Genomic DNA, 13,417 nt, shown 5'->3' with positions numbered 1-13,417 from the left:
CTGCAAAGGCCATCAAACAGCCTCAGACCCCATTGCTCAAGGCAAAAATTATGCTGATAAGACAGCTAAAAAAGCAGCCAGTATTCCTACTTCTCTCCCTCAAGGCCAGTTTTTCTCCTTCTCATCAATCACTCCTATTTACCCTCTCCTTTCCCACAGGGTCTGTCTCCTGTCTCCCTATACCTCCAAACTTCCTTTAACAGCCCTCACCTTTACCCTCCTGAAGATTGATTTCCACCTATCAATCCCTCTCCACTCAAGACAAATGGTTCTTGGACCAAGGAAAATATCTCCTTCTAGCCTCACAGGTCCATTCTATTCTGTCATCGTTTCATAACCTTTTCCATTTAGGTTACAAGCCACTAGCCCATCTCTTAGAACCTCTCATTTCCTTTCCATCGTGGAAATCTAGCCTCAAAGAAATCACTTCTCAGCATTCCATCTGCTATTCTGCTATTCCAGGGGTTGTTCAGGCCCCCTCCCTTCCCTGCACATCCAACTTGGGGATTTGCCCCTGTCCAGGACTGGCAAATTGACTTTACTCACATGCCCTGAGTCAGGAGACTAAAATACATCTTGGTCTGGGTAGACACTTACACTAGATAAGTAGAGGCCTTTTCCACACGGTCTGAGAAGGCCACTATGGTCATTTCTTCCCTTCTGTCAGACATAATTCCTAGGTTTGGCCTTTCCACCTCTATACGGTCCGATTATGGACTGGCCTTTATTAGTCAAATCACCTAAGCAGTTTCTCAGGCTCTTGGTATTGAGTGGAGCCTTCATACCCCCTACTGTCCTCAATCTTCATGAAAGGTAGAATGAACTAATGGTCTTTTAAAGATACACCTCACCAAGCTCAACCTCCAACTTAAAAAGGACTGGACAGTACTTTTACCTCTTGCCCTTCTCAGAATTAGAACCTGTCCTCAAGATGCTACAAGGTACAGTCCATTTAAACTTTTATATAGATGCACTTTCTTGCTCGGCCCCAACTTCGTCCCAGACACCAACCTTCTAGGTGACTATCTTTGGGCCCTCCAGCAGGATAGTCAGGAAATTCATCAGGTTGCTAATCTTCTTCAGCCTACTCCAGATTCTCAGCCGTATGAAGACACCCTAGCTGGACGATCAGTTCTTGTTAAGAATCTGATCCCTCAAACTCTACAACCTTGATGGATTGGACCCTACTTAGTCATCTATAAAACCCCAACTGCCGTCTGCCTGCAGGATCCTCCCCACTGGGTTCACCATTCCAGAATAAAGCTGTATCCATCAGACAGCCAGCCTGATCTCTCCTCTTCCTCCTAGAAGTCACAAGTACTCACCCCTACTTCCCTTAAACTCACTCACATTTCTGAAAAGCAGTAATAACCCCTATTAGCCTAATACATCCCTTCATTCTACTAGGTCTATTCATCCTTACCCTACTTTTTGCAACAGGGCTTTACGTAGTCACCCCCACTACTTGGACTGCACCCCAAAAACTTGTCATCCCTACTATCTTCTGTCTAGTCATACTCCTATTCACCGTTCTCAACTACTGATAAATGCCCTGCTCTTGTTTACACTGTTTCTCCAAGCCATCACAGCTGATGTCTCCTGGTGCTATCCCTAAACCGCCACTCTTGACTCCCTCTTGGAGTGGATAGATAATCTTTGCTGGCAGGGCACCCTCCAATACTTTCACCCTGATGAAGTTCTATTCTTTACTTTTATAATCACTCCTATTCTCATTCCCATTCTTATGCCACCCTCTACCTCTCCCCAGCTATCTCCACCACACTATAAATCTCACTCACTCTTTCCTAGTCATTTCTAATCCCTCCTTAGCGAACAACTGTTGTCTTTGCCTTTCCCTTTCTTTCTGCGCCTACACAGCTGTCTGCCTTACATACAGACTGGGCAGCATCCTCTGTCTCCCTATACCTCCAAACTTCCTTTAACAGCCCTCACGTTTACTCTCCTGAAGAACTTTTTTACTTCCTAGACAGGCCCAGCAAGACCTGCCCAGACATTTCACATCAGCAAGCTGCCGCCCTTCTCCGCACTTATTTAAAAAACGTTTCTCCTTATATCAACTCTACTCCCTCCGTATTTGGACTCCTCACAACACAAACTACTATTACTGTGGCTGATCCTTTATGTACCTCTCGGCAAAGACCCACTGGAATTCCCCTGGGTAACCTTTCACCTTCTCAATGTTCCTTCACTCTTCATCTCCAATTGGGGCCTTCCAGCTCTGTATTACAGATAAGTCCTCTATCAATACTGGCAAACTTAAAAACATTAGCAGTTACTACTGCTTAGGCAGACACTTACCCTGTATTTCACTCCATCCTTGGCTACCTTCCCCTTGCTCATCAGACTCTCCTCCCAGGCCCTCTTCTTGTTTGCTTATACCCAGCCCCATAAATAACAGTGAAAGGTTGCTCATAGATACTCCACGTTTTCTCATACACCATGAAAATCAAACCTCCCCTTCTATGCAGTTACCCCATCAGTCCCCATTACAACCTCTGACGGCTATCGCCCTAGCTGGATCCCTTGTACCCAGGAATCTGAGCACAAGACACCTCTTTTAGTACTCCTTCTCACCTTTTTACTTAGCATTTCCAGTTTTGCCTTGCACAAGGTCTCTTCCTCCTCTGTGGATCCTCCACCTACATGTGTCTACCTGCTAACTGGACAGGCACATGCACAGAGTTTTCCTTACTCCCAAAATTCAATTTGAAAATGGGACCAAAGAGCTTCCTGTTCCTCTCATGACACCGACACGACAAAAAAGAGTTATTCCACCAATTCCCTTGCTTGTCGATTTAGGACTTGCTGCCTTCACTATTGCTCTCGATACTGGACTAGCAGGCATTTCAACCTTTGTCATGACCTTCCATAGCCTCTCTGATGACTTCTCTGCTAACATCATGGACATATCACAAATTTTAAAAAGCTTTATTGCTCACACAAAGCCTGTTTGGTGGTCTCTTCACATGGATGCACACAACAGAAAATCTTTAGGTATTCCCTCTAGTAGGATTAATCACAGTCTGCTATCAAACATCTATTATTTCAATATCTTTTAAAATATAATTAAAATAAGTGATTTACACATCTTCTCATTCATTAAATTGTACATGAATTCCTTGAGGGCAAGATGTTGTCTTACCTTTTTTAGTATTTCATATAGTAATGGTCTCCAATCTTTTTGGCACAAGGGACCAGTTTTATGGAAGATCATTTTTCTGTGGTCTGGGATGGGGTGGGGAGGATGGTTTTGGGAAGATCTAAGCACATTACATTTATTGTGCACTTTATTTCTATTGTTATTACATTGTAATATGTAATGAAATAATTACACAACTCACCATAATGTAGAATTAGTGGGAGCCCTGAGCTTGTTTCCTGCAATTAGACGGTCCCATCTGGGAGTGATGGCAGACAGTGACAGATCATTGGGCATTAGATTCTCATAAGGAGCATGCAACCTAGATCCCTCACGTGCACAGTTCTGCAGTAGGATTCATGCTCCTATGAGACTCTAATGTCACTATTGATCTGACAGGAGGCGGCACTCAGGCAGTCATGTGAGCAATGGGGAGTAGCTGTAAATATAGATGAAGTTCCACTCACTTGCCCACCATTCAACTCCTGCTGTGTAGGCCTGTTTCTAACAGTAACAACCTGTGGCCCAGGGGTTGAGGACCCCCACCCGCCGCCCCATATACACCTAACAAATAATAGTACACAAAAGTCTCAATAGATAGTAACAAAATTAAAACTTAATGGGTATTATGGCCTGAGACCTTTCTCACTTTCAATGTACTCTGAAAACTTCTCAGGAATATTGACACCATGTGGACCTTTTTAGGATGTTTGCTTGCAAAAGACACAATGATATTTATACACAGTGGCATTAAAAAAAGAAACACATTAGAGAGAAAAGAGTTCTATATGTCAGACTGGTCCTTATATTTGAATATTAAGAAATTATAGTACTAGAATGAATGATGAAAAACAAGTAAATATAAATCATAAGTAGATAAAATTTAATCATAAGTAGATAAAAAATTGCAGAATACAGTGGACTGTGAGTCCAACTAATAACACACAAAGGGTCTGTGTCTATATCTATATTGAAAGGTATGTGTATTAGAGGGTAAATTCTGGATGACTTGCTTTGTAGAAATAAGAATTTATTTTGTGCTTTGCCAGATATTCAATTCAGGACTCTAGAAGCAAGCAGGAAGAGTAATCACAGATTACTGTAGGCAGCTAACCAACTATATTTACCTCAACACACAAAGAGGCTTTTAAACACAGTCAGGATTGAGTAGCCCTCTAAAAATGAAAAAAGACTGAGACAACTCAGCATCTGCAGAATGTAGAGAAAAACTGTTAGGTCCTTAGGTTAGGTGATGAACTGGATATATAATCAACTTGTTTTTTTAATTTTTTATGTTTTTGAGATGGAATCACACGCTGTCATCCCGACTGGAATGCAGTGGCATGATCTCGGCTCACTGCAACCTCCACCTCCTGGGTTCAAGCAATTCTTGTGCCTCAGCCTCTGGAGTATCTGGGCTTGCAGGCACCTGCCACCATGCCTGCCTAATTTTTTTATATTTTTAGTGGAGACGGGGTTTCACCATGTTGGCCAGGCTGGTCTCAAACTCCTGACCTCAGATAATTCACCCGCCTTGGCCTCCCAAAGTGCTGAGATTACAGGTGTGAGCCACTGCGCCTGACCCTATAATTAACTTCTGATGTACAGCATCTGTCATCAGGCTTAGTCCAGTTGGACAGGTAGGGACATTGGCTGATATCAAGGTCCCATTGGGAAATGCCATTACTAATGTGGTGTACCAGGCAACTTAGGCTGTAGAAATAGGTTGGATATGTTATATAAGGACAAAACAAACAAACAAAACAAAACAAAAGCAACATCCCTCCACCATTAAACTGTGTATGGGGTATCATAGCATTTGACATTTCAACAATGCTTTTGGCTATGTCAGCAATTATTTTTGCAATCTGCAAAGGTGGGGCCAAAAATAAAACAACCTTAATGAAATTTCTTGACTGCTAAGTTTTTTTCATGGAATCTTAAATTCCTTTATTTTATCTCAATTTTATAAGCAGGCAGCTACAAAATTAATATTAGCAAGCACTGTCTCATTAGATAGATATGTTATATTGGTATGTACTTTACTGATTATCTAGTCCTCAATTATTAATTACATTACTTCAGACAAATTACTTAATTCTTCCTAGATACAGCCTCCTCATTCATGAAATGGGGGTGAGAATAGTACCAAATTCAGATAGTTGTTCTGCGGTTTAAGTGAGCATGCTGATGAAAAACACAAAACACAGTGTGTAATACAGAGTAGATACTCAGCATGAGCTTTGAGTAATACATCACTATACAGCATGTCTCTACTTACTACATAATGTTATTATTCTCTATACATTGAATTATATATTATATATATTATTATACAGTTGAACTCTTTCCTTTTATATACAGACACTAAAAGTCAGAGACTTTTTTTTTTTTTTTTTTTTTTTAAGTGACTGGACCATTTTATTGAATGGTAAGAAATTAAAAGAGCAAAGAGCTGTTGTAAATTCTACTTGTATTTTTTTTCCTCCAAAACTCCAATCTTGAATTTATTTTTCTTTCACACAGGGGCATTTCTACAGGAACAGGGTGCATGGCTTAACTGCATTTTCCATCCTAGTCTGTTCCTGTGGACGTCTAGAGAATAAGAATTAACCATCCTTGTCCTCTGCTGGGATGGTTCAGGCTGCCAAGTCATTTCCCAAGCCCATTATAAGAGAGTCCTTTCTTGGGCTAGCTGCTTCAAGTCAGAGACATTTATTCACTTTTTTTTTTTTTTTTTCTGAGATGGAGTCTCACTCTGTCGCCCAGGCTGGAGTGCAATGGCGCAATCTCAGCTCACTGCCACCTCTGCCTCTCAGGTTCAAGCGATTCTCATGCCTCAGCCTCCTGAGTAGCTGGGATTACAGGTGTGTGCCACCAGGCCCAGCTAATTTTTGTATTTTTAGTAGAGATGGGTTTCACCATGTTGGCCAGGCTGGTCTTGAACTCCTGACCTCAAGTGATCCACCCACCTAGGCCTCCCAAAGTGCTGGGATTACAGGTGTGAGCCACTGCACCCAGCCGAGATTTGTTCACTTTTCTGAGGTAACTCTATGGTATTTAAAAGACATGGTTGCATACATTGAAAGTGAGTATAGAAGGAAATAAATCTGGACTATTGAGATGAAGCTAAGGAATCATCATTGTTTGATGTTAGTCTTCTAATCCATTGAAAAATCTTTCTATGAAAAGTGTTTTCAGAAATGGAGTAGAGACCAATAAAGCTGTGGTGCTACAGCTTTCTTGATTTCCTCTTGCTATCTTAAAAGGATGAGTAATTCAATCCAGTCTAATGAGTATTGGCTACTGGGTATTTTTCAGTATCATAAACGCTGTGTTTTGCAAGTTTTTTTTTTTTTTTTACTCAGCAAATTATTTCGATGGAATTTTAAGTTGTCAAAAATGTTCTTTAATTGAACCTAGCAAATCTTTATTGAGTACCCCTTGTATATTGAAAAGGGGTGTACAAAAATTAATGATAAGTAGTCTTAATAGCAGGCAACTAATTATAATACAATATGATTGGTGCTGCTATGGAAGGAAACGCTCTAGAATTTTGTTTGTTTACATATACTTGAAAATAAAAATGCTTGAGGAATAAATGCTTGAGATGATAAAAATGGAAGAAGAAAACACATACTACAGGAAAGAGCAATGAACAATGGCACCATGGTTTAAATGTACATGATGTTGGGGGAATGACTAAAATATGTAGGGTATACGTGAGCATGGTCAAAAGCTGGCTAGAGACAGGCTGATGATGGGTCTTTAGTGCTAGAGACTTCATTATGAACAGTATCAGTAGCTCAAAGAGGTTTATAAAGTAATGACAAGATTAACTTTGTTTTTAATGATCTACTTGAGACACCGGAAGGTAATCAAGTAGAAAAAAAGAACAATTCTTGGCCCCTCTTTAGCAGGTATGTTCTAAAAATGACAGCTAATTTGAATACTAACTTCTCGAAAATACAGATAGGAAGACAAATCTTCTAAAGACCAAATCCACCTCTACCCAACTTAATGGCTTTGTATCAGCTGTACTATGACCCCCTCTCATTCTCTTGGACGATGGGGAGATGAACGCATTGGTAATGAAATACCCATCAGTCCTCAACCACATCCCTATTTTAAAACTGAATTTGCACAATAGCTTTTTGAAAGGCCTGTCAGTGCTGCACTGTCGCCTCTGTAGCACTTCTCTGTGGGAGCTGACATTTTGCTGGTACTTCATCAGGCTGGACCACCTGCTGAGAGCCAGATTGGTAAGGGAAATGCATCTCACTGTGGGAAAGGACAGGAGATGTATTATTTAAATACAATTTATTTTACAGCAACTTTAAAAATCTGATTTACAATTTTTTCAGAGAGGAGGAAGTATCTTGTTATACCTTAGCTCTTTGTGTTTGGTAATACTTAAGACTTTAATTGCTTTTCTAATTTTTAAAACTTGTTTGCTGTTTTGCCTTGCTTTACACCTTTACACATACTCTTTTACTTCTACCTTAGATAACTGATAACTGTCTTTTCTTTTTCTTCTTCTTCTTCCTTTTTTTTTTTTTTTTTTTTTTAAACAAAAGTGTATAATTAAGGAAATGTCAGCCCTCATTCGTGCTGGGTGTGGTAGAGGAAGTTGGAAAACAGCTTAGAGGTTGTTAAAGGATTCTCTAGATTGAGTCAAAACCTCAGCTATACGAATTCTAGAGTAAAAGATGAGGAGGCTGTGTTTACACATAAAGCAATTCAATACCTTCTTTTGTCTGTTTTTTGAATCTTTAATCCATTTAGCCAAACAATTGATTTTTGTCTTAAAAATAAAATAGACTATTTAAATAGCAAATTTATGTTGGTTGGAACTATTTGTTGGTTAATTCAATGAAAAAGATCAATCAGGTTATCTGTTTAGAAACAGTAAAATAAAACTGATACCTGAAAAGTAATAATTTCTTCATATCAAAAGAGAAAGTAAAAGTTAAGAAATTGTTTGGTGTGTTCAGAATACATCAATATTTGCCAGCCAGTGGTATGCTGGATCCGTAACTACCAGCTCGGGAAAGCCAACTGTTACATTTTCAGGAATTTTGCAAGGCATTTGAAATCACCACGGTAGGAGTATTATACCTTGGAAATAGGCAAACACTAAAACCCAGTGCTTTCATCTTTCACAGAGCCTGTTAAACATTTGCCAGCTTAGCACTGAGGAAGGCTTACACCTGTGTTCATTATGGTTTCTATGAAGTTTGATCAAATAGTATTTGAAGCATGGATGTATTTGGAATTAGTATTTCCCTTCCATGTCTTTTCTCCATTCTAATTTTCTCTCCTTTAGTAGTAAAGGGGACTGTTTTATAAGTGCTCCTAAAAAAATAAAAGTAATCACTAAATGACTAAGGAACAGAAAATGAGGTTTCTGAAGAAACAGAAATAAAATATTCAGAGGAAATGTTACTATGTTGTTTTAGGTGTTTATTTTTCAAGAATTCGGGTAGTGCTGATGAGCTATGGTTAATATTCACAATAGGAGTAAAAGGAGAAAATGGTCTTAAATTAAAGAAACAATAAGTTGAATACGACTGAAGGAAAAAATATCTTCACTATTATGGGAACAGTTTAGGCCAACAGAGAATACTTTAAGAATAGGTAACTATTTTTCTTGGATATTTAGTCAACAATTGGTCTAAAGATGATGCCATTTTTTTCTCTGATTGCTAAGGAAAAAGTAGTAAACTAGTAAATATGAAAAAGACAGAAATGTATAAAGGAGAAAAATATTCACCCATAGTCCCACCATCTAGAGATGGCCACTGTTTAAAAACTGCTGTCCTCTATTCTACAATTTCCCATATACATACATAGGTACATGTTCTTACAAATTTGAGTCATTCTCTACATACAGCTTTTAACATCAACTCAATGTCAATTTTTCTGACATTACATATTCTTCTAAAACATGAAACTTAATGGCCTCAGAGGAGTCCAGTGATATGTTATATAATTTGCTCAATCATTCTCCATCTAGTGGGTATTAAGGTTGTTTCTACTTTAAGCTTTTTTTTTGTTGTTATAAATAATGCTGAGATAAAGACAAGGCTAGCAGCCCTTCCCTGATTAGTTGCTAAAAGGCCTGACATATAAGATTTAACTGTCCTTCACAGAGATGATACATTCTTGTGAAGGGTGCGAGAGTGCCTGTGATTCCACCCCCATGGCCATACCACACCATACACATACTGTTTAGGAGGCAAAAACAAAAAACAGCAACAAAAAACCAATCTACCATAATCCAGAGGATTTTTTTAATACAGTGAAATAAAATATTTGAAAAGATTCTCCCCAAGTATTTGTATTTATAACTTCCAAACAACAGGATTTATTAAAAAGCCAATATATTTAAACATAGCTTTTTGGTCTTCCCTGCCTCTAAAATATATTACTTATATAGCCTATGAGTATTTTTACAGTTCATTATGCAGAGTAACTAGGTTTTAAAATTCTGTGAGCACCATAACAGGATATGTAGAGAAATGTTGTATGCTTTTCTTCAAATACAAGCCACTTTTAAAATGCCACACACATTCTTTGTGAAGTACGCGTGAAGCATTTTTAATGAATTCTATCGTTTGGTTCCATTCATTTTCCTAAATATCTTATTATGGTGATTATATAATTTGTGTTTGTGTCTGTGTGTGTAAAATCAGATAATAGCATGTAATACTAAAATTGGACTGGACTGGGAGTCAGGGAATATTTTTGCGTATTGAATTCAATAGATGTATCATGATCAAATTGCCAATAAAATGTAAATAGTATTACTTATCACTAACAAATCTCTCAGGACTATCATGAAATGTTTTTCTGGAATTTGAAGTCATAGAAGGAAAGAACCGTAACATAACTATTAAAATTAATATTTTAAAGAATGAGGAGTTTATCTTTTTCTTCACTTGTTTTTAAATGGTCTATTTATATCACTTGACAATTGGAACAGTGTAAACTTTATCACTATCTGTTTAATAATTATTCCATTAAAGTTGAGTTGGACAAGAGAAAATGTCACTTCACTGTGGAAATAGCAAGTAACTACCTTTTGAATATGTAAATTCTTACCTTTAAGCAGCTTTTTTTTTTTTTTGAAGCAAACAAGTAGGTTAGGGATAGCCAACTGCTTCTCCAGTAAACTATTCTACTGTTTGAAATGCTTGTCAAAAGTGCCAGAATAACAGTTCTAAAATAAAGAATCTTGCTATATACAGAAAGTCATAAAAGATCTAGTCCTATAACTTTTGCCTGAGGGTTCTCCTTGGGGGCAGCAATATTTCCCAAAGTGATCATATGATTAGCTCAGTGCTAAGTACTATTTGCTTACATTTTATATATGTTGTTTCTGATTTTATATATTTGTTGGTTAATGGAAAGGTCCAAGCACTGAAAGCTAATTCAAATCACTGTTCACACTTCATAAAATGATAATCACAAATGTTTGCTAATCTTTATTAGACAAATTTGAAATAGTAATGATAAAAAAAAGTAGCATCATTACTATCCAGCCCATAGCTTTCCGCATGTTCTCAAGTCACTGTGTTTCATTGTCAATGGAGTAGAGAAGGTGATACAGGCAGGGTTAGCACAACTTATAAAGAATCACAACCAGAAAAGGGCACAGCAGGATAGCGGTTCTACTGTGACCTTGAAACTAGTTCGGTGTAGCTAATCACTTTTTATCAGTCTCTAATCTGCTTCTATCTGAGATAATTCTAGTCTAGTAGGTTCTTAAAGTGCTGCTTTCAGTATAAATTTGAATAGCATACCACGGTAGATTGCTTCCCAAAATGTCTGCAACCGTATCTCTCAACTTGCGGGTCTTTTGCAATGGGCTTCTGCTACTCTTCTCTTCAGTAGGGTAGAATCTCTTTCTCCTCCCCCTGAACTTGAACTTGCCCCATGACTTGCTTTAACCAATAGAATGTGGTGAAAGTGACAATGTGTGGCTTCTGAGGCAAGGCTTTTCCACCTCACATAGCTTTTGCTTGTGCACTTTTGGAATGCTCCTTCTTTATTATCTTAAAACTGTCATGCTATGGGAAAGTCCAAGTTAACCTTGTGGAAATGTTTTGTGGAGGAAAGGGTAAGTTCCCTGGTTGAGCAGCCCAGCCATGCCCAGTCTGTTCTCAAATATCTACCAGCCAAAGCAGTCACGCGAGTGACCCCAGGGCATGCCAGTAGTATAATCGCCTCACCAACCCATAGAATTAAGGGAAATATTAACTCATTGTTTTAAGCCACAAAGTATTGAGGTAGTTTGTTACACAACAATAAATAGTAGGAATATGCATCCTAACATAGCAATATCTTGTATAGCAGGAAGAAAAAAGCATTTTTAAAGCTAACAGTTTTATTAACTTTGTTGGTTGTTTCGTCTAGGTTTATGACTTACATATGGTACAGGATTTTCCTGTGTAACCAGGAGTGCAGTCACAATTTCCAGTTTTTTGTTGTTGTTGTTGTTGCACTGACCTCCATTTTCACAGGGTGCAGAGGAGAACCAGCACTCTGGTCCCCAGAGGCCATCTGGGCAGACTTATAAAACAAAAAGAGAGAGAAAGAAAGAAACTTGTAAGAAGTCTCAAAATGGTCCAAGATTTCTACTGTTGCCTAACCAAGCTGGAAAAGTGTGTGTGTGTGTGTGTGTGTGTGTGTGCGCGTGTGTGTGTGTGTGTGTATGACAGAGCTGTAAGGAAAGAAATATCCTAGTAGCCTCCAAGGATTTATAACACTTCCAAAAGTATTCCCTGAAGAAATCAACATGATGCTATATCTTGTCACTTTGAAAACACAGATACAGAGGTTGGCTTTTTGCTGAAAATGTGGTTTTTCAGACAGTAACAATGGAAGCAATTTTGATATATATCTTTAGCAGCAGTTGCACAGAACAAAAACTGAAAATGAGATGTAATTTGTAAAGGAAGCTCAGGAGGCATGGCACTCAGGAAGTTGCCCTCAAATGGTTGCCTAAATCCTGTTATCCCAGACTTTGCTTCTTTTGTGAGCTAAAATAATCACACCAGAGGTTTACAAACTGTGTACTTTATGACAGTGTACAATGCATAAGGTGGGAGAAGAGAAACAGTGATCTGCTTTGTTGACTGTTCTTTGAACTAGCAAAGGACAGGTGATGCTGCAGGGACCACTGAGGGCTCAGTGAGAGGTTTCCATGTGTGTTCTTCCATAGAAACCACTGGAATTAGAAACCCGGTGGAAAGCATTTTTTTTTTTTTTTATTCCAAGGAAAACGGTGGAACTTTCTTAAAAATATAACACTTATGAAAAGTTACATCAAATCGAGTTGGGCTGTGAAGTATCTTCTTGTCCTGGCAGTGTCTCTGAATAACAGAATTACAATATTTTCTGGGATATTCATACCCAATCTGTTGATTACTAACTCTGTTAAGCACTTTATGTAAAGTAGCTCATATTTCCAAAAGAGAACCCTATGGCATAAGCAAATTTATTTCCATTTTATATGAGAAACAGAGGCTCCCACAAGTTAAGTGACTTACTCTATATCACAAAGCTTGAACCCAGATCTTCTGGCCTCCGAAACTGGTGCTCTCAGCCACTACATCCAAATTTACTCTACAATACTAGGTACTCAGCATCTTTCAGGCCAGTTAATCTGCTCTTAAAGATTCACCAGAGTTCAAAATTCGAAGTTCATCTGATGTGGAACTCTTCTAAAAAAAAAAATCTGTCTTTCTTATCATGATCCAGGGGTCGTATGGTGTCAAGGGGCCAGCTGGACCAGAGTCCTCTACATTCTGAGGTCTGCCAGGGGTGGGCATGCAAAATACCCTAGGCTACAAACTGCTCTAAACAAGGCAAAGACACCAGCTGCTTTACTTTTTTCTTTCTTTCTTTTTTTTTTTTTTTTTTTTTTTTGCTATTTCACAGGTTAGTTGTAGAAACCATTTCTTCTGTTCTTAGAAGTCATTACTGATAAGCTAAATAAGGCCTGGTGCTGATTGCGGAGAATACTGTTCATTAGTGCCATTGAAACAATTTCCAGTCTTTAATTAACTATTCATCTGCAATCTAGACACAGGTTTGGAGTTAAGATTTTTAAAGATATGTCTGTCTCTAGGAGCACTTGGGCTACTTCACTCTTTTAAAAAAGAGAAAGAAAAACAACGGGCCTGATTTTCATCATGCACAACTCTTGGAGAGCTCTTTTTGCCTTGATTTCAACTGCCAATCACAGCAACC

At 38.4% G+C, this 13,417-nt stretch overlaps 1 protein-coding gene across 3 annotated transcripts in view; it reads right to left on the bottom strand.

Moving 5' to 3' along the window:
- The window catches only part of LOC105466047 (putative EGF-like and EMI domain-containing protein 1), a 193,676-nt gene that overhangs the window by 166,413 nt on the left and 13,846 nt on the right, over nt 1-13,417 (bottom strand). For all 3 annotated transcript variants that reach the window (XR_011619881.1, XM_071091214.1, XM_071091213.1), the window contains exon 4: nt 11,592-11,734. Coding sequence is in view for 2 of the 3 variants with exons in the window: in XM_071091214.1 (XP_070947315.1) it covers nt 11,592-11,734 (143 nt within the window). In the remaining variant the exon portion in view is untranslated. The remainder of the gene's footprint in view (nt 1-11,591; nt 11,735-13,417) is intronic.

This window comes from Macaca nemestrina, chromosome 2, assembly GCF_043159975.1.
Source record: "Macaca nemestrina isolate mMacNem1 chromosome 2, mMacNem.hap1, whole genome shotgun sequence".
In the NCBI taxonomy this organism is placed as follows: Eukaryota; Metazoa; Chordata; class Mammalia; order Primates; family Cercopithecidae; genus Macaca; species Macaca nemestrina.
Note: the sequence above shows the minus strand (reverse complement) of the source record. Positions and strands in the feature narration are given on the sequence as shown.